This window comes from Stegodyphus dumicola, chromosome 5 (assembly GCF_044657685.1).
Source record: "Stegodyphus dumicola isolate Sdum_Otavi_A_Nest chromosome 5, ASM4465768v1".
NCBI lineage: Eukaryota > Metazoa > Arthropoda > Arachnida > Araneae > Eresidae > Stegodyphus > Stegodyphus dumicola.
This window is the reverse complement of record NC_140772.1, coordinates 104,720,747-104,743,496: the sequence shown is the minus strand read 5'-3', so window position 1 is coordinate 104,743,496 and position 22,750 is coordinate 104,720,747. Positions and strand designations below refer to the sequence as shown.

Sequence of the window (22,750 nt, the reverse complement as noted above, 5' to 3'; positions counted from 1 at the left end):
TGTAAACTTTAACTTTTGTTTATGTAAACTTTAACGTTTGTTTATCTAAACTTTGTTTATCTTTAACACAGCGGCTGTGTGCAATGAATTGGAAGTTGATCTGTCAGCACTATCCTTATCTTAAGGGCAGATGTTTTTATTTTATTTGGCTTATAATTGCTTACTCAATGTAGTATTTCATCTCGATGTACTCGGTCTTTGATATGACTTAAATCAAATTCCTCGTCATTATAATTCGCTTCGGATAGCAAAGAAAGTGACAGAGGTTATTGAAAACGAAAAAATTTCGATTGACAAATTAGTCGGTATTCTCGACACAGCAATTATAGGACTTGAACAGGGGAACTTTATAACTGAACAAGAAATTATGTCTGTTTATAGAATTAAAGAGAATGTATTATCACATAAAAAACGAAGCAATTTAAACAACTTACATTGAAAGAACTGTTTAATAAAGTAAACAAATAAATATTAAGCATTTTTTTTTTGTAAATTTTGATACCCTTTAGATCATAATTGTTCTTTATTTCATAAATTACGGTTTCATATTTTTAATTTTATAATTTCTGCATGCCATTTTACCAGATTTAAAATGATGATGTATAATCCGGAGAAATCAATAATCCGGAATTGCCGAAGTCCCGACGAGTCCGGATTAACGACTTTTGACAGTATAATAGACTTGGGCTATGGGCCAGATGCAACAGATGATCCTGGAAGCAGACAGCAAAAAATGATACATATTAATGGTCCAACAAATGATTAATTGTGAGACTGGTAGCTGAAATGTTACAGATTAATCAAGAAGCAGATTAACGTAACCTCTTTCTCAGAGTCGCACAACTTTGTGACAGATTTTCTGGTTATAAAAGCAGTGACCTGCCCATTTGCCAGACTCGACACTATATGATTTTTCATTGTTTCCAAAATTAAAAGCTAAGCTGATGGGGTAAAGATTTTCTAATATAACTAAGATACATCCAAATGGGGAAAACAAAAGTTCTTAATGGCAGTCCAGAAAATGTTCCAGGCTCGTTTTCAGAAAAAGGAATGCTGTCTAAATCAATGTATAGATGCATAATGAAAGAAATTTGAAGGCAGTGTTATCTATTAGCACGCAGCTCTATATGTTTGTTTAATGAAATGCATTCCAAGAATTAAATTGTTACCACTGCACACTGTTTACTTATACAAGCAGCCCTTTAGATATTTGGTTTTCCACAGTCCCCATTATTTCATGGCTTATAAACTCATACTTTATTGAACAACCTCTGATAATTATTTTTGATTTAAGCTTGTAAAAATGAAATACTTTATTGCAAATAAATGAATAAAGGAATTTATATCAAAGAGTACATAATATTTCAGGTTTTAGATACTTGATAATGAAAAGAATATTTTTTGTCTCAAATAACCATGTACAATTAAAGATATTAACATACCAGATACATCAAGTATCAATGATGCTTTATTCTCATTCTTTGAATCAAAATTCAACACCTGAGTGGTATACATTGGATATTTTAACATCCAGTCTTTGTAGCCCCCTTGAAGGATTAATGGAGGTTTCTTTAATTGGCAGTTCTGGTCCCACTACAATAAAGTAAAAACACAAATATAAATATAGACAATTTTATTTTCATATAAGCAAACTTCATGCAATTTAGAGAAGAGTCTAGTTAATGATTAAAGCACAAAATATAAAATTGGACAATACAATGTCTTGGTTTTTATTTCACTTTTCTTGTTTCAAAATGCATTTTCTATATGATATTTCTCTATATTTATATTATCAATTTACAAAACTATAAAAACTCCTATTGCAGCTATTTATCATACAAAATCAAAACCCAAATGAAATTAATAGCATTTTCTGATTAATACACTTAACCAGTAGCATAAAAAATCTACAGTAAAATAGTAACTATCATAAATGTTTTCCGCTAACCATTGATGTTCGAGAACAGAGAGAGAATCTAACTCTTTTCAAATAAGGCAATATTAGAATTAAAATGCTAAACTTAAAAAAAAAAAAAAAAAAAAAAAAAAAAAAAACATTGCATAACACTAACAGGCAGAAACCCTAATCAGAAACAGGTACACAGCACAATTAATTTAACACATTCTCTGCGTAAATCAGCGAGACAAATCTCATACATTTTGTTATAATTATTCAATGCATTAAAACTTTAACCATAAATTTAAAAAAGTATTCACTTATATGAACAGTATCTAAATTCTGAAAGAACAAATTACTTTAGTTTTATGCATCAAAGAGGAATTTCTTCGGATTAGAAATTTAAGTTTTCAAATGCTATAAAGGCAGACAATTTAATTACACACAGAATACAAACAAACAAACAAAAAAGGAAAATAATACATATAAGAACAGCAATTACGTAAGAAATATAGCATATTAACTGCAAAATGGTTATTATACAAAATATTGATGAAATTTTATTTCTTTTTACAAGGAGAATCTATATTCACTCAAATTCTATTATGTAATATCAAATTTGGAACCCGGTTCATCTACTTAGAGATTGTTATGATGGTGAGAACACTTGATCAAATAGAAATTTAAATACTTTTTATTAACTTTCATGATCAGCTTTAGTTTGCAATCTTTCATTTAATTTACACTTACAGATGGAAGAATTATAATTACTTTTATTGTGCACAACATTGCAATTTTGTTTAGCACATATTAATTTATGGATTAATTATTCATATTAGGCAGGATTTTCTTATATTCCTTTCTCTAAGCAGGGTTTTTTGCATACTCTCATAATTTTAGAATCCATGTGCATTGAAAAACTCTAACCCGGAAACACTAATTTATTTAGGACATGATCCAATAGAACAAAATGCAGAAAATTTTATAGATTTGCAATACTTTCACCATGCTGCAGTTTTTAAAATTTAATTTAAAAAGAAATTTATATCAAACCTTAGACATAGCATCTTTCAAAGCCTTCAGCTGCATACTTTGAGTAGTTGCGTCTCTAGAATCCCAGTCAATCAACACTACATGATCTGCTTCACTACGTTTATACCAGCCAGAAAGCGATTCCTTTGGTAACATGCTCTCCAGACTTATGGCAGTTATTCTAAATTGAAAGGAGGGGGAGAAGAAAAAAATATTTTAATTTAGCAAAAAAGAGATTCATAGGATAACATGCTTTGTAGAACATCAGTTGTCCTCAGAGTCAAGGAAATATAATTATTTAAATTAAAAGGTAAGTTTTATATATAGCACATTTCTCATTATTAAAATGTGCTTTTGGCAAGTACAGCAGATAGTAGGAAAACTGATGACATGATTATTTTTATAAACGGAAATTGTCGCTACTGAAAAATTTAGAAATGGAAATGTTATACAGTCAAAAGTCTTTAATCCGGACTCGTCGGGACTTCGGCGATTCCGTATTATAGATCATCAATTTAAATCCGGTAAGATGGCATGAAGAAATTATAAAATAAAAAATATGAAACTGTAATTTATGAAATAAAGAGCAATTATGATCTAAAGGGTATCAAAATTTACAAAAAAAAAAAAAAAAAAAAAAGCTTAATATTTATTTGTTTCTTTTATTAAACATTTCTTTCAACGCCTGCATGTGTAAAGCATACATTACGCATAGTCAAAATTAGAAAATTGCAACCAGAAAACTATTTGATGTGTATTCGTGATATTTATAATGACGGGGAATTTGATTTAAATCATATCAAAGGCGGTGTATGTCGAGATGAAATACTACATTTAGTAAGGAATTATAAGCCGAATAAAATAAAAACATCTGCCCTGAAGATAAGGATAGTGCTGACAGATCAACTTCCAGTTCATTGTGTGCCACGCCGTTCCCCCCCCACAGAGCAGCACGAAATTGATAAACAGATTTCGGAATGGTTAGAGAAACAAAGGATATGCCTTTATCCTTTTTTTGCAAGAATTCCACTTTTTGTTGGATGGACATCGAAACATGCTTTCGCTTTGTAGATCCTTTGGCAGCTCCAGAATCGGAAATTCTTTTTGACATAATCGAAAGTTCAAGCTTACTTTTATAAAATTGCTCTAACAGTCTGCAAAAAATAATAAGCCTGATCCAATTAGAAGATTAAGGAACTATGCAATCTGCAACATTAACTGAAATAGATAATTAGATAATTTTAGCTTAGCTTATACCGTCCGTTATACATTAAACGCGCATGCGTAAACGTATTATGTGCATGCGTAAAGGCATATGCGCATGCGTAAACGCATTAATGCATTTACACATGAAGTAGAAAGTTTGTAGCTTTTGAGGTCCGTATTATAGATCATTCCAGATTCTGGACGTCCGGATTAAAGACTTTTTACTGTATTATACTATTTAATTAGTACTTTGTGATCTACTTTTAGTGAGATGCGACATCTAACTAATAGTAATAAATTCGCAGTAGCGAATTGATGAAAATGAATTAGTATTTATGAATTATTATCTTCATTTTTGAAAAATTTATGAGTAGTATGAAAATCACTGTTGTTTCCCATTGCCTAAACATCTCCAATAATTCAAAAATTATAAACACAGTTGCTAATATTACTTTATAAGGTATTTTCCCTCTTTTTTGTATGTGTTCATAGTGTAATTGGTAGCATGCTCGACGGGTATTCGAGAAGTCCAGGTTCGAGTCCATTGCATATTTTTCACATCTTCAGTATAACAAATAATCTAATGACTCTATGGTGCCCAAACTAAGAAAAGGTGGTGGTGGATGATTCTTCACCACAAGAATTTGACGACTGGGTCTCCTAAACTCCAGTTGCCTTTTAAAAGAGGAAGTATATATGGCATTTTCTCCCTCTTTTCTACAGGCCTTCGTGCTGTAATTGTAGCATGTTCAGTGCGTATTCGAGAGGTCCATGTTCGAGACCCAGGTAGAACATTGCACATTTTTCACTTCTTCAAGTATTAAAAATAACTTAATGACTCTACAACTTACACGAGTAGGGAAAAAAATTCATGAATTTAATCACGGAATACAGAAGGAACAAGTCAGAAATAGTTATTTTGAAACAATTTTGGAAAACAACAAAAGAATTTATTTTGTGCATTATTGGCCCATTGATCACAATGCAGGACAGAGAAGTGCATGAATTATTTTGAATTTTCTTTTAGAAAATTTTGACAGGCTTTACTTCATGGGTTGCAGATGAACCCCCCCCCCATATTCCAGTTTTATTATTTTATTATGTCTCTGCAGATCAAAGACAAGTTCTGGCCAGCAGTAGTAGTCATATCTGAATTGCCAGCCAGTATCTCGTCCCTACCCATAAATCTAACGCTGCAAAGGAGCTGCTGGCTGAAAGCCGTTCATAAAAACCAGACACAAATGAAACTCTCTAATGAAGAACTCAGTGAAGCACATGAACGAATCCATCACGTCTGGAGTCGGAGTGCTAGCCAAACTCTCGACCCCTCCATAGTCATGCCCATGAAAAGCTTTAATGCCCAGGAGGTCTGCCACTGAACAGAAAAGACAACTGCTCGTGCAACACTCTGTCATGAAAGCTTCAAGTTGAAATGGTACTCCATGCTTACGTGATGACCAGATTAACTACCATGCTTCTATGCCTGAGCAAGAATTGAGGTACGATGCTAAAATCTTATTAATGTTAGTATTAGTCATCAAATGTAATCTTTGCATGTAATGCTTATTAGCATTTATGCTATTAAACAATCAGACCATTGAATAATACAATAATTTGTTTCAGACAAAAATTCATTCTACTTTTTTAATGAGATCTGATATTTATCTTCATTTTGGAAAGCATTTAAGGGCTGTTTTAAGAGTGATGGATTCATAGAGCACTTTTTAATTGCAACTGGCTTATATTTATAATGCAAATAGACAAAATGATAAAATGTAAATGTTCAAAATAGAATACCGCATGAAACTATAAGCATTCAGCAGTTCTATGGACCTGATAATTGATCAGGCAGGAGAAAGTGATATAAACTTGAACATGCACACACAGAAAACTTTTGTTATAAAACAAAAATAATTAATTAGCAATTTGTTTTATCAATAATTTTTATACATAGAATATTATTAATCAGCAATAATTTTTATAATTGCTGCATACAATAAAAAGACTAAGTGAGACAAAAAATTGAAAAAAGCAAATTGTCTGTATTAGCTGTATGTAAAGGAAAAGTAATTTGAAATAACATATTCTTCATAACAAATCTACTTATTAATTAACTGCATTACTTAAAAATAAAGAAAATATAATACATTACTCTACCCAGGTTTAAGTATTTCATGAGGTATATTAATACAGCAGCTGTGCTTGATATGAGATTTGGTAAAGTCCTCAGCTGATCTTGTATCCATAATAATAACAAACTTACCAGAGGTCAGCAAGGAAAAAAACCTGGAGCATGATATGGAACCATCTTCAAATTCTGAAAAAATTCAAATTTTGTAAAACCTCTTACTCACTGGGTGGCGATTGTTGGAGGAGAAACAAAAAAAGCATGTTATTCTTGAAATAAGATTATAAACATTACAGATGTATTAAAAGATTTTGGGACAAATATTATAATAAAAAAATAACACAAATAAATAAGTATTTTTTTAAAGCTGTTATCAATAACATAATAATTGAAATATTAGCCCTTCTTGAAAATATTCTGTACTTTCTGATTATCTGCTCCTTCTACCAAAAAGCAGTGAACTTGTTACCGACAAATTTTTCACCAAGCTAATGAATGCATGAAAGACAACAGCCATTTTAAAATGGTCTGGTACTTAAGATTTTCATAGAAGAGAAATAAAGAAAACTGATGAAACATTTACAGCAAAATGCTTATCTTTTTGAGAAATCCTTTTTTTTGGGGGGGCACTGTTGTTCTCCCTATGTACACAGCAATTTATTTTCACTTTAAAAAACATAAATGAACATCCCACAACATCTGCATTATGCACGGGTCACAACAGATACGTGCCATGTGCATATCTGGATCACCACTTAAATAATTTTTGGCAATATCATGGCTTGTTACTTAACTATATTGACAACATACTGCTTTGTCTCACAGATCCCTTTTTTGTCACTTTTCTATGATGGTGGTGGGGAGATAACCAAAAACTACCAGATTCTAGCAATATTATCTTGCTTGTTTCTCAGTGTGAAAACTAATGTCAGAACTTATATTAAAGAACATACTTTTAAAATATTCAAAAAACAAAATGCTTTCAATTAGATAAAGTCACCAGAATCTTGTAAAAAAAATGTAAATTACACAAAAGTATATAGATTATATGTTGCAATGTATATCAGGTATACTGTAAATTAATGCAAATACTTGTATTTTACGGTATTGTAAATTCCCATATTTTTATGCATATAACTAACTCTTTTATTTTGTTTTAGCTGGTAAAAGTCACTGTGTATATAACTACTGACAGTTTGAAAACAGTTACAAGAAAAACAAAGATATTTTTTAAAAATTATGAGGCTTAATGATTACCTGAAAATGTAAGGGGACTTTTGGAAGGGACTATAATTTTTTATTTGAAAGGTCTACTAAAATAAAAAAATCTTCTCTCATTCATCCTTTTTCAGCCAGAAACACATAAAAGAGGCATTGGTGAAATTAACTATCAGTCTGCAGAGTCTGTGCTTATTTCTAGTGTTAGTTCAGTAGATGAGGAAAAAGAAAACGTTCCAGACTAAGGTGCTCTAAAGTATGAATTTCTAGTTAAATTATCCAGTTTCAATCTGACGAAAATATTCTACATTTTAATTACCATTCAGTGGCTTCTATGTCAATAGTGAAAGTACTTGCTATCATTCAAACAACACCTTAAGTGCTTCATAAAGTTACATGATAACTTTATTGAACATAACTTGGCTTAATGTACACTGCGGAAAAAAAAAAAAAAAAAAAAAGAGAGAGTTCTATATCTCCCGTTCTATTGGGCCGATTGATGAAATTCAAATAGTGCTCTTCATGTCTCGAAAGCACGACTTACGATATATATTAGATTTATATATAGCTCTATTCTAACATGGGAATTTTGACACAAAATCAGGCTTTTTCAGAAATAGCATACCAATTGTTTTCTATATTTTGATTCTATGACTCGAATTATGCCTAAATATGAAATTTTGTAAAATTTGGTGCGAAATTTACGAAGAAATTCACAAATTTACATTGATACTTTTTTTCAGTTAGCACCAAGAATAGTTCACCTGGTGAACTTCTTAATGTATGTCAACCTGTTTTCCTTCCCTTTTTTACATCGTGCGCGAGCAGATTAAAAAAGTCACAATCATTCCTTTTTCAAATAATGTTCTTTTATTTTATATTTTTAATTATAATTGTTATTATTTTAAGTAATTTTTTCTTTTTTGAATTTCATTTTAATTGTTTAAGTTGCATGGTTTCTTTCGAATAACTGTTTTAAAAATTTCCGTTTACCCATTTGAACTGCATAGTTTAAATAAAAGGTGTATCATTTATTTTTTTTAAAATTAGTTTTCTTTATAATTTTTTTTGTCATAGTTATTATTTAAGGTAATTTTTGAATTTTTAGACTTTCATTTTAATTGTTCGTGCTGCATTTCTCTTCACATAATTGTTTTAAAATTCTCTATTTGTTCATTCGAACTGAGCATTTTAAATATATTTATTAATATAAATTTCCAAAATTTTATTTTATTTATTTGAATTGCGTTTCTTTCGGAAGAATACTTTGTGACTCAGACTACAATGCATTTGAAAACTGCATATATTAAAAGAGAAAATACAGTAAAGCATAGTTAACACACCTTTCAATGTTCCCTTCAAAAAAGATATATAAATAAGAAAGAAGTATAAGCAACATTTTAACTTAGGATGACTTACATACATTGCTTTAAACAGCTTTCATTATGCTCATTGCTTTACACAATTTTTTAATCCTACATTTAGTTTCTTAAAATGTTATTCATATTTTAGTCAAATATTTTATTTTTGAAATCGTAAGAATCAAATATCAAAAGATTAAAAGTTTTAAATTAAAAAATTAGCAAATTTTATGCAAAAATTTATTTTTTCTTTATAATGGCTTGCCTTTTTTTTTCAGGCATTCTTCAAGTATATTAAAAACCATCCAACTTTTCGAAACATCTTAGTATTTCTGACAGCCAAATTTCCCTTCAAATTTTTGTTTACTTTTCTCCATAATTTTCTTCTTTCTTTCTACATTTATTTTCAGTTTACACACAAGAAAATTAAGATTTTTCAACTGTTACACTTCCATAAATTTTGCAGTCTTTTCAAATTTTTTAAAATATCAAATACATCAAATACGTTTCAGCTGAAGACTGCTTTTCATTTTCTAGGCATTTATTTTAACTATAAATAAAGTTTAAAGCAAAGTCCAAAGGATAAATATTTTAATTTTTTTGCTCAATGACAAAGAAATAAAACACTGTATTTATTCTGTACCACCGAGTTACCCAATCATTTTATCGGCTGCAAACAATCTAAATCATATTAAAGATCATGTTTTTTATACAATTTATGACATGAGAGAAAATTAGCTACTTGAAAAATTCTTTATTAATGTAAAAATTAATAAAGAATTTATTAATGTAAAGAAAGAATTAATGTAAAAATTTATATTTCTATATATATGTTTTAAAGCTGGGACATAACTCAAACTGTCAACAGCCTGTTTGCTTAAAAACATTGTGAAAATAAACATCAAACCAACTTTCTCGGCTTTAGACAATTCAGTTTAAATGCAGTTAAAGTAAAGCAGCAGAGGATAACACGGCGAAGATAAAAATTTACTCTTACAAATATTTTTTTTTAAAAAAAAAAAGGACGAAAGAAAGAAATTCAAAAAAAGTTTAAATTCTGAATATCATCTATAATTTTTTTAAAAAAAAGTAGCTTTTCATATAGTATTAACAAATATTTATTACGCATCATTGAGGGGGGAAATTTCATATAATTAATTCTCCATAAAAATTTATTTGAAATTTAAGGTTAAAAATAAGTGTGGCAATTCACTTAAGAAAAGTCCACAAACCACATTTGGCATTATTATCGCTCAGAAAAAACATTCCAAATTTCAAAATACGAAAATATGTAAATTAGTGTATATCTTAGGAAATTTTGAATAAAAAAACCCTAATTTTTTGCAGGTATGCTTATAAATACACCTACTTTAGGATGATGGTAAACAAATTATAGGTTTTAATTCAAAATTGTTTCAATAAAATTTATAAAAATTATTAAAAAATACAAATTTAAAAAATAAATCATAAAAAATGGTTGAATTTTATTTGAAATGAATCTAAATTTCGAAATGTGAAAGAAAGAATAAAAAAAGTTTAAAAAATTAGATATTAATACAGTCAAAAGTCGTTAATCTGGACTCGTCAGGACTTCGGCGATTCCGGATTATAGATCATCAGTTAAAATCTGGTAAAATGGCATGCAGAAATTATAAAATTAAAAATATGAAACCGTAATTTACGAAATAAAGAACAATTATGATCTAAAGGGTATTAAAATTTACAAAAAAAAAAGCTTAATATTTATTTGTTTACTTTATTAAACATTTCTTTCAATGAAACAAGATGACCACTAAAGTTGCTTCGTTTTTTATGTGATAATACATTCTCTTTAATTCTATAAACAGACATAATTTCTTGTTCAGTTACAAAGTTCCGCTGTTTATAATTGCTGTGTCAAGAATACCGACTAATTTGTCAATCGAAATTTTTTCGTTTTCAATAACCTCTGTCACTTTCTTCCCTATCGGAGAAGCGAATTATAATGACGAGGCATTTGATTTAAATCATATCAAAGACCGAGTACATCGAGATGAAATACTACATTGAGTAAGCAATTATAAGCCAAATAAAATAAAAACATCTGCCCTTAAGACAAGGATAGTGCTGATAGATCAACTTCCAATTCATTGCACGCCACCGCCGCGTTAAAGATAAACAAACGTTAAAATTTAGATAAACAAAGGATATGTCTTTATCCATTTTTTGCAGCAATTTCACTTTTTGTTTAATGGACTCCGAAAGATACTTTCGCTTTGTATTTCCTTTACATATTTGTAAATATATATCGGAAATTCTATTTGACATAAACGAAAGTTCAAGCTTACTTTTATAAAATTGCTCTAACAGTCTGCAAAAAATAATAATCCGGATCCAATTCAAAGATTAAGGAACAACGCAATCTGCAACATTAACTGAAATAGATAATTAGATAATTTTAGCTTAGCTTATCCCGTCCGTTATACATTAAACGCGCATTCGTAAACGTATTTTGCGCACGCGCACACGCAAATTCGTAGCGGTGAAGGTCTTACGCGCATGCGTCAATGAGACGCATGTGCAGAAAGTTTGTAGCTCTGAGGTCCGGATTATAGATCATTCTGGATTATGGGTGTCCGAATTAACGACTTTTGACTGTAAATATATATCAAATTTAATTAGCATTGAGAAGCTAAACTTTTGAGAGCTAATTTTTTAAAAAATACTCATGCAATTTCTAAAAAAAAAAAAAAAAAAAAAAAAGTGTGCATTGCATGATTTTCTTGTATGGAATATCAAATTATACCCATTTATTCTTGCATTTCATTTAAAATTATTGGATTGAATTAAATCTATTTTGTCGATATCGCATAAACCACAATGGAATAAATGCACTCACTAAAATTCACTATATTTGTTTACCATAGCAACACTGTGCCCAGGTTCACTTAACAGCATTACATTTCATTCATTTTTTAACTCAGAATGCACAAAATTTATATCATTTTAAGAATTATCTAATTGTTGCCATATGTTCAATTCAAATACTATAATAAATCTAAAATGATGTATAAAAGAAATTAAGCAAACAAAACAAAAAAGAAACAGTTTTTCACAGACGATTCATTATTTCTCACTCAATTAATTCAGTTCTCACTTCCCAACAAGGCAAAAAAATACATTAAAATCAAGATGCCTGTATTGAAAATTATGAAGTAAATCTTAAACACTTATTTCCTTCAATAACTTCCAGAATGGATTAAGCATGATTTAATTCGCAATAATAAAAGAAGGCGTTATCTTTGTTATTGCGAAGCTTACTTTCTCTAGATTGGCAACAAATCTACTATTCTGCTGTTTCAAATGTAAACAAGCAATGGCCGCCATGGAAGAAATTATTAGGCTTAGCTACACTTAAACAACTTTTGAATTGTTGATAATTCTAAAAATACTGAATACAGATTTATTAAAGGCATAAGAACTTTAACCGGAAGATAAGTACAACATAATTCAATCATTTTTAAAGCAAAAAATGCACAATTCACAAACATAAAAGAATAAATAAACTGAGATCACGGAGCCGAGTAACAGAGTGAATATATATATACATATATATTTATATACTTTTGGTGTGGCCAATTGCAACCAAAATACGAGATGCACATCTACATGTTATAGAAGTCCTATATACAAAATTTCAACGTTCTGAGGCTACTTGTTTTTGAGTTATGTGAGATACCTACGTACGTATGCACAGACGACATGAAAAATTCTCTTCGGAATTCATTTAAAATTTGTTTTAAAATTTGAGGGGGGGGAAGAGTCCTTTATCCTGTCCTTCCGCACAGATGGCACGCAAAAACATCGTTAAATTGCATTCGATAGCGGTGAAAATGGATATTCGAGTTGAAATATGATGCCTGAAACATTTCGTGATTACAATACTTCCTTTTTACTTCGTACTAGGAAGTAAAAATTCATGAATTTTATTTGGAACGAATGTAAATTACAAAATGTGAAAAGAAGAATCAAATAAGTTTAATAAAAAAAAAAGAGAGATTAATAAACATATACCAAACTCGATTTACATGGAGGAGCTAAAATTTTGAGAGCTAATTTTTAAAAATTACTTGTGCGATTATTACAAAACTTGGTAGTTTGGCATAATTTGAATCGTAAAATCAAAATATGGGAAAAAATTCATATGTTATTTCAGGAAAAGTCCAATTTTGTGACAAAATACCTATATTAGAACGATGCTATATATAAATCAAATACATATCCTAAGTCGCGCTTTCGAGGCATGAAAAACGCAAGTTGAATTTTATCAATCGGCCCAGTAGAATGGGAGATAACTGTTCCTACTTTTTTTTTTTTTTTTTTTTTTGCGCAGTGTATATGTTACATGGAGGAAAAACTTACAAGAACATTGTATGGTTTATGCTTACTAAATGGAGGTTAGTATAATCCATTGCATGCAAAACAAAAATAAAGATCAAAGACATCTTCGATGTTTTATAACAGCTAGTATAAAGAATACGTACTTTTCATATTTTACATTCATACGATACTTCTAAGCCTTCCTTCTAAATTTTTCACATCATGCATCAACAATGTTTTCTTCTTCTTTATTAAAATTTTAGTATAGCTTGTTTAGTAGTATAGAAAAAAACAACATTTATATTCATACGGTATTTTTAAGCCTTTCTTCCTAAATTTTTACTTCGTGCATCAACAATGTTTCTTCTTTCTTATTAGAATTTTTGCAAAGCTTGTTTAATAGTATAGAAAAAACATGTGTACTGTGGACAAAGACATTATTGCAAATTTTTTATTCATAGTTATGAATTAAAAAAGATAAATAATTCTAGTAAAGATGATACAACACATGTACTTAAATCATTACCTTACACATATGTGCTGTTCCACCTCATGATTTACCACCAACAGTTTCTGCATTTTTGCTGTTATACTGTATTTGCCTGCATATAAGACACTTTTTTCTTTGAAAATAGATCTGAAAAACAGGGTGCGTCTTATATGTCGATACTCGGTTTTTGATTACATTCATTTCAGTTTGTGAATAGGTCAAAGCTTCATGGGACGCTGTGAAAACAAAGACAGTGGTTAAATCATTTGAGAAGTGTGGCATTAGCAATGCAGTGGATGATACTGAGGACAATTTGTTGTATGAAGACTCAGATGCTGATTTAGATCTTTCAAGTGACTCTTCATTTAGCTCTGGAGATGAGTGGCCGGGTTTTGATGAAGAAGCTTAAAAAATGTTCTTTACCAGATAGAATGGGTATTTGCAGAAAGTATTACTTTGTATTTGTATTACAGTAAAAAGTCGTTAATTCGGACACCCATAATTCGGAATGATCTATAATCCGGACCTCAAAGCTAAAAACTTTCTGCGCATGCGCCGCGTTGACACATGCGCATAGGCGTTTACGCGTGTGCGTAAGACCTTTTATGACTCCGCATATGAGTGTGCGCAAGTGCAGAATACGTTTTCGCGTGTACGTTTTATGTATAATAGACGTATAAGCTAAAATTATCTAATTATCTATTTCAGTTAATGTTGATGATTGCGTTGTTCCTTAATTTTCGAATTGGATCCGGCTTATTATATTTTGCAGACTGTAAGAGCAATTTTATAAAAGTAAGCTTAAACTTTCGATTATATCAAATAGAATTTCCGATATATATTTGTTAATATGTAAAGGATCTAAATCGAAAGTATGTTTTGAAATCCGAAATCTGTTTATCAATTTCACGCTGCTCCGCGGGGGGAACGCAACGGCGGGCGGGCGCGTAATGAATTGGAAGTTGATTTGTCAGCACTATCCTTATCTTCAGCGCAGATGTTTTTATTTTATTTGGCTTATAATTCCTTACCAAATGTAGTATTTCATCTCGATATGCTCCGTCTTTGATATGATTTAAAACAAGTTTCTCGTCATTATAATTCGCTTCCGATAGCGAAGAAAAGTAACAGAGGTTATTGAAAACGAAAAAATTTCGATTGACAAATTAGTCGGTGTTCTTGACACAGCAATTATAGGACTAGAACAGCGGAACTTTGTAACTGAACAAGAAATTATGTCTGTTTAATAGAATTAAAGACAAAGTATTATCACATGAAACGAAGCAAAACTTAAACAACTTACATTGAAAGAAATGTTTAATAAAGTAAACAAATAAATATTAAGCTTTTTCTTTTTGCAAATTTTGATACCCTTTAGATCATAATTGTTTTTTATTTCATAAATTACGGTTTCATATTTTTAATTTTAGAATTTCTGCATGCCATCTTACGAGATTTAAACTGATGATCTATAATCCGGAAAAATCGATAATCCGGAATCGCCGAAGTCCCGACGAGTCCGGATTAACGACTTTTGACTGTACTTTATATTTAAAATACTGTAAATTCATTATGATCAGTAGTAAATTTTTAGCCTTCAAAAATGTATATGAAAAAAAAAAGGGGTGCGTCTTATATGGCGGCAAATACAGTAATTCATGCCCCTGTCATTGTATCTACTTAAACAATTCTGATTTTCTGGCAGTAGTTTTAATCTATTTGTTTCTAAATCTTTGCAATGTAAAACAAGCATAAAGAATTACTATTATCAGATTCATATAAATGTGCATGTAAAATAAAAGAGTGTGTGTATATACATATATATATATTTTTCTTCTTTATTTATGCAACTCTTGTAAAAACTGCTTGAAAACTAATATTTTATTATAACAAGAATTTATTTTTTATTTTTAAAATGTTATTATATGGCTAATAACTCTACAGACCAGAAACCTGTATGAAATTTCATTCTCGGAAATAATAAACGACTAATCATCAGATACATCTAACACCAAATAAAAGTAAAGAGTTTATATTCTAAACAATTTTCAATAATAATTACCTTTTTCTTTTGTTACTTCTATATTAGAAATAACTTTGTGCTCCAATGATATATTTTTATCTGGTTCACTAGCACGAAGTACTGAAATGCGCTCATTTATTTCGTTCTTTTTCCTGCAAGCAGCTTCTTCTAGATGGGCATACCTAGTAAATTTTAATAAGATCATTTAGGAAACACAGGGACTGTCACAATAAAAGGCACGTTAAACAGCAGAAAAGTTATTTACCTCTTTACTAGACTCTCTTTCAAACTTTCAGCTTTTGCAATAGCAGTATTACTATATTCCATAAGGCACTTGCGACTTGGATCCTAAAAACACATTCATTTAAATTTCTTATTTAATTAAGATTAAAACATATAAAGATAATGAAATATAAGGGAAGCAATTTTTTGCTTGTTTATGTATAACAATAGATTCATTTTCTTCGTAACTAGGTTCGTGTATTTAATTCATTCTTGAAGGCCTTTTGTCTTACATGAAGAATTCCTTTCTATCTACACACTAAATTTTTGCATCACTTGACTCTGCTTGAAACTCAATGGGGATCTGTTTCACTCAGAATTTGTTCAATGTGATTTATTGCTGCCTACATTTTGAACTGTTTCTGACAAGTTCCAAACAGATAGCTTTGCTTAGAGACATAATACCATAGATAAATTCTTCAGTATTAAACTTCTAAAAATCTCTGCCTGCAACACAATTTAGTCATACTTTCTTTGAACTAAAAATATTTCTGAGGTGCAAAGATATTAAAAATTCTGCAAATGTTTACTTAAATTAAATCATAATTTTACTTTAGTTCCTTAAATTGCTTTAATTTCTTTTTCTTAGCAGATTCTCCATTTTATTTTTCAATAAAGTATTATTAACACAAAAGAGGAACTTGCTCAGAAGAGCTATTAATTTTATTTTGGCATTTTGAATTGCCCACTATAATATGGCGTTTCACTTTTCAAATTGTTGCCACCAAATATTAGAGTCCTGTACAGTACAAAATCCATAATCCGGACTCGTCGGAACTTCGGCGATTCCGGATTAGGGGTTTCTCCGGATTATAGATCATCAATTTAAATCTGGTAAGACGGCACGCAGAAATTATACATTTAAAAATATTAAACCGTAATTTATGAAATAAAGAGCAATTGTGATCTAAAAGGTATAAAAATTTACAAAAAAAAAAAAAAAAAAAAAAAAAAAAAAAAAACCTTAATATTTATTTGTTTATTTTATTAAACATTTCTTTCAACGTAAGTTGTTTGCTCTGTTTTTTTGTGCTAAACGTGCATGCGTAAATATTAAACACGCATGCGTAAACGCATTACGTGCATAAAGAGAAATTATGATCTAAAAAGTATCAAAATTTACAAAAAAAAAAAAAAAAAAAAAAAAAAAAAAAAAAGGCTTAAAATTTATTTGTTTATTTTATTAAACATTTCTTTCAATGTAAGTTGTTCCAAGTTGCTTCGTTTTTTTGTGCTAAATGCGCATGCGTAAATGCATTACGTGCATGTGTAAAGCATACAAAAAAAAAAAAAAAAAAAAAAGTTTGTGGCTTTGAGATCTGGATTATAGATCATTCCGGATAATGGACATCTGGATTACGGACTTTGTACTGTATCATACTTAAAGAAATTAAATAATGAAGAATTTGCATGGATACGTTTCTTGCAATGTGAGAAAACAACAGTACCTATAAGACATTTTGAACAACATAGTCCTCCACTTGAATATAGGCATCTGGAAGCCCAAATTCGAATTTCAGAATATGTTTTATTATTTATTATATATTTTTCAAAACTGAAATGAATTTTTGATTAACAAACTCAACAATTTCAAAGCCAGCAATGGCAACACTGTATGGGAAAAAAACATTTTTATATCCAGCGCACGAGACCGCATATCAGAAATTCTAAAGATACCCTCTTTTTGAATATTTTGTAATATTACTGTTGAATTGAATTTTGTAGTTTAAATGAGAAGAACATGATAATTAATAAATAAAGGTAACACACAAAATGTTAAAAAAAGCCCCTCTGGATGTACTTTTTTAAAAAAATATTTGGCTCTTGTTTATATTTAAAATAAACATGTGGTTACCTAATTACAAATCAAGGTTTTACCTAATCTCGTATGATAACTAGACTTTTTTGTCCATAACCAATCTGCATTAATATCAATTCTATTAAAGCAAAAATAGCACCCTCAGAAGGAACATCTCAAAACAATTCAAAAGTGGCAAAGGGTCAGTCAGCTCTTGCTAATTCTTTTAAGGTGAGAGCTTTAAAACCAAATCATTTATTCTTTTTCCAATTCTGGAAGAAAAAGATGCAAAATTTTACACAGTCAAAAGTCTTTAATCTGTACGTCCATAATCCGGACCTCAAAGCTACAAACTTTCTGTGCATGCGTAAATGCATAATACGTTTACGCATACGCATAATACCTTTATGCATGCGCATAATGCATTTACGCACGCGCTTTTAATGTATAATGAACGGTATAGGCTAAGCTAAAATTATCTAATTATCTATTTCAGTTAATGTTGCAGATTGTGCTGTTCCTTAATCTTCTAATTGGATCCGGCTTATTATTTTTTGCAGACTGTTAGAGCAATTTTATAAAAGTAAGCTTGAACTTTCGATTATGTCAAAAAGAATTTCCGATTCTGGAGCTGCCAAAGAATCTACAAAGCGAAAGCATGTTTCGATGTCCATCAAACAAAAAGTGGAATTGCCGCAAAAAATGAATAAAGGCATATCCTTTGTTTCTCTAACTATTCCAAAATCTGTTTATCAATTGCATGCTGCTCTGTGGGTGTGGGGGGGGGAATGGTGCGGCACACAATGAACTGGAAGTTGATCTGTCAGCACTATCCTTATCTTCAGGGCAGATGTTTTTTTACTTTATTCGCCTTATAATTCCTTACTAAATGTAGTATTTCATCTCGATGTACTCCGTCTTTGATATGATTTAAATCAAATTCCTTGGCATTATAAATATCACAAATACACATCAAATAGTTTTCTGGTTGCAATTTTCTAATTTCGACTATACGTAATGTATGCTTTACGCATGCGTGCGTTGAAAGAAATGTTTAATAAAGTAAACAAATAAATATTGTGCTTTTTTTTGTAAATTTTGATACCCTTTAGATCATAATTGCTCTTTATTTCATAAATTACAGTTTCATATTTTTAATTTTATATTTCTGCATGCCATCTTACCAGATTTAAACTGATGATCCGGAACAACCAATAACCCGGAATTGCCAGAGTCCCGACGAGTCCGCATCAAAGACTTTTGACTGTACATCTTTTACTCCTTTCTCCCTATTCATTTACATTTATATCCCCCATATCCTATCATTTACTGTTTAGTTTCATACATTTTTGCCCAAAATCTATATTATTTGTTGCTTTGTCCAAAAGGTAGTGTGCCAACTGCTTTTGATTTGAAGTCGTAAGCATCCACTGACCTATGCAAGCTCAGCTATCAATCTGGTTTTAAAATAAGAAAAAACTTCATTTACCTTTTCTGGTAAGTAGGGAGTGTAAACATGATATTTCAGTTGAAAAGAAGGATCTTGATTTATTTTTCAACACCACATTTTGATGTACATTAAACACTGAAAACAAATAATAAACCGCTATTTCATATACAGCTTCTATCTCTTTCCCATTCATGGCTGTAAAATCAACTGCACACCCATACTGGCATGAACCCAAACAGAAAACTCACTGTCTATTATACATACATATAGACCCTTAGAGATGGTATACGGAAAGATTTTTTTATTATAAATTATAATATATATATATATATATATATATATATATATATATATAGATAGATAGTTCCTTAGAGATGGTATATGGAAAGAATTTTATTATATATATACGGTCAAAAGTTGTTAATCCGGATTATAGATCATCAGTTTAAATCTGGTAAGATGGCATGCAGAAATTATAAAATTAAAAATATGAAACCGTAATTTATGAAATAAAGAACAATTATGATCTAAAGGGTATCAAAATTTACAAAAAAAAAAAAAAAAAAAAAAAAAAAAAAAAGCTTAATATTTATTTGTTTACTTTATTAAACATTTCTTTCGATGTTAAGTTGTTTAAGTTGCTTCGTTTTTTATGTGATAATACATTCTCTTTAATTTTATAAACAGACATAATTTCTTGTTCAGTTACAAAGTTCCGCTGTTCAAATCCTATAATTGCTGTATCAAGAATACCGACTAATTTGTCAATCGAAATTTTTTCATTTTCAATAACCTCTATCACTTTCTTCGCTATTGGAAGCGAATTATAATGACGAGGAATTTGATTTAAATCATATCAAAGATGGAGTACATCGAGCTGAAATACTACATTTAGTAAAGAATTATAAGCCAAATAATATAAAAACATCTGCTCTGAAGATAAGGATAGTGCTGACAGATCAACTTCCAATTCATTGCGCGCCCGCCCACCGCGGTGCTAAAGATAAACAAATTTTAGATAAACAAACGTTAAAATTTAGATAAACAAAGAATATGCCTTTATCCATTTTTTGCAGCAATTCCACTTTTTGTTTAATGGACTTCGAAACATACTTTTGCTTTGTAGATCCTTTACATATTAGTAAATATATATCAGAAATTCTATTTGACATAATCGAAAGTTTGAGCTTACTTTTATAAAATTGCTCTAACAGTCTGTTTTGGCCTCCTCGGTGATTGCGGTGATTTGTGCCCAGAGGGCGCACCGCACAAAAAGTTAGTTGCGTTGCAGAACGTAAGGGAAGCGGACACGCCAAAATGTCGGGCGTATTACCGCTAATTGAGGTAATTGCATCGTATCTGTCAGGTGGCAGAAAACTAATATGATGTATCAATTCACATGCCAGGTGGCAGAATATGTCTATTATGTACATGCCAGGAGGCATAACGCTTGTAAACATGCCAGGTGGCATACGACTTGTAAATAAATTGTAAATAAATGTACAGTAAAATATCTTGGTGCAATAGATCAAGGAACAAGCATCAACAACCTTCTGATCATTTGGATATGTACATTTTTTCTGGTGACACCGGACTTGATTTGTGGAGATGAAGAATGGACGAAGAAAATTAGTGAGTTCATGACTGAAAAGCCAGGATTTAACGCGAAGAAATTCGAGGTAGGCCCTTTTTCATTTTTCCAGTTTTGAATAGAATTGTTGAATAAAAATCTTGGTGATTATTTTAGTTGATAGAATCTAATGGTAAAATGGAGGCTATGAATAAGGCAAAGAAGTTGCGTACGGTGACGCGTAACTTAACTACCAAGTTGATGAGTAAAATAGATTCTGCATTTTTAGAAGAGGGTGAAACCGCGGATGAGAAATTAAAAGAATTACTCGAAATGTTACTTGAAAAATCGCAGTTGTTGAAACAATACGATTCTGAGATTGAAAAACTTATAATTACGGAACAGGAGTTGGAAACAGAAGTAATTTCCGCGCAGGAATATCAGGAAAGAATTATAAGTTTTAAATGTAAAATTCAGGAAAAATTAAGAAAAAACACGTGTAAAGTTGAATCTAGAAATTCTAGTGAGGAAACTATATCCCTGAAGTTGAAAACTTGTGAAGTTAATACTTTAAAATTGCCAAAATTGACGATTACAAAATATTACGGTGATTTTTGTTCTTGGCTTGAATTCTGGAATCAGTTTAGTAATTCCATTCACCAAAACGAAAGTCTCAGTTCGGTTGACAAGTTTTGTTATTTAAAATCGCTTTTGGGAGGTTTAGCTTTAAATGCTATTAGTGGATTAACATTTACTAGTGAAAACTATACGGTGGCTGTTGATATACTAAAAAACCGTTTCGGCAGAGATGACCTGCTAATTAATGCGCATATGAATAAATTGTTGAGTTTAGAACCTGTAAAATATTCCGGAAATACGGTTTCTTTGAGGAAGCTTTATGACGATATAGAAATACAAATAAGGAATTTAAATTCTTTAAATGTTACTAGTGGTTCTTATGGACATTTATTATCCCCTATTTTGTTAAAGTTAATACCCGAGAATTTAACTCTAGAATTCACTAGGAAAAGAAGAGATAAACAAAATTTCGATGTTAATGAACTACTAACGTTCTTGAAAACGGAAGTGGAATGTAGGGAAACATCAATGATGTTAGCGCGTTCTAAGAATTTTGATGTAAATGAAACATCAATACGAAACAAAAGTTCCCATGAAGGTTATCAAAATAAATCTTACATGCATTCTAAAAGAAATGATTACAGTACGAATAAGCAAGGTGCTTCAATATTAACTAGTCAAAGCGAAACTCCCTCTAAATACTTTCAAAAATCGCATTTTAATCAAAATCGAAAGTTCTCTACCCCGCCTAAGAAAGAGAATCAAAATGTCTGCATATTTTGTTTATCTGCTTGTCATATGAATCATGATTGCGCACTTGATTTAAAGGCTCGCCGAAAGGCTTTAATGAATCGAGGTTTATGTTTTATTTGCTTTTCGAAAGGGCATCCAAGGCGTTTCTGTGCTCATAAAGATGAGAAGTGCAGACTGTGCAATGTCCAAGGTTTACATAATTCGTTAATATGTGACGCGGCATCGAAAGATTTAGAGACGGATACTTCCAATCAGACAAAACAAACGCCAATCCCTGAAGCTTCTCTTTCGCTCTTATGTAATGAAAATAATAACAAAATTAAATCACCAACTTCCGTTCTTTTACAGACGTTTTCGGCAATAGTTAGGTGTAAAGGGGGGAACGAAAAGGTATTACGTTGTATGCTAGATTCAGGGTCAACAAAGTCATTCATCTTACGAGAAGTGGTTGATTCACTGGGGTTGAAAATTATTAATAAAGAAGCGCTTATTATTTTCACATTTGGATGCAAAGATGCAAAAGAGCGCTTGTATGATATCGTAGAAATCGTATTGCAAATTGTAAGCCATCCCAGTAAAAAGATAAAAATTAACGCAATAGTCA

At 30.4% G+C, this 22,750-nt stretch overlaps 1 protein-coding gene across 1 annotated transcript in view; it reads right to left on the bottom strand.

Annotated features, from left to right (window-relative positions):
- The window catches only part of LOC118182732 (ubiquitin carboxyl-terminal hydrolase 8-like), a 147,176-nt gene that overhangs the window by 100,737 nt on the left and 23,689 nt on the right, over positions 1–22,750 (bottom strand). The window contains exons 4-8 of the mRNA XM_085816942.1: positions 15,980–16,062; positions 15,754–15,896; positions 6,293–6,452; positions 2,951–3,110; positions 1,443–1,593 (exon numbers count right to left, since the gene is read on the bottom strand). Coding sequence (XP_085673068.1) covers positions 1,443–1,593; positions 2,951–3,110; positions 6,293–6,452; positions 15,754–15,896; positions 15,980–16,062 — 697 coding nt within the window. The remainder of the gene's footprint in view (positions 1–1,442; positions 1,594–2,950; positions 3,111–6,292; positions 6,453–15,753; positions 15,897–15,979; positions 16,063–22,750) is intronic.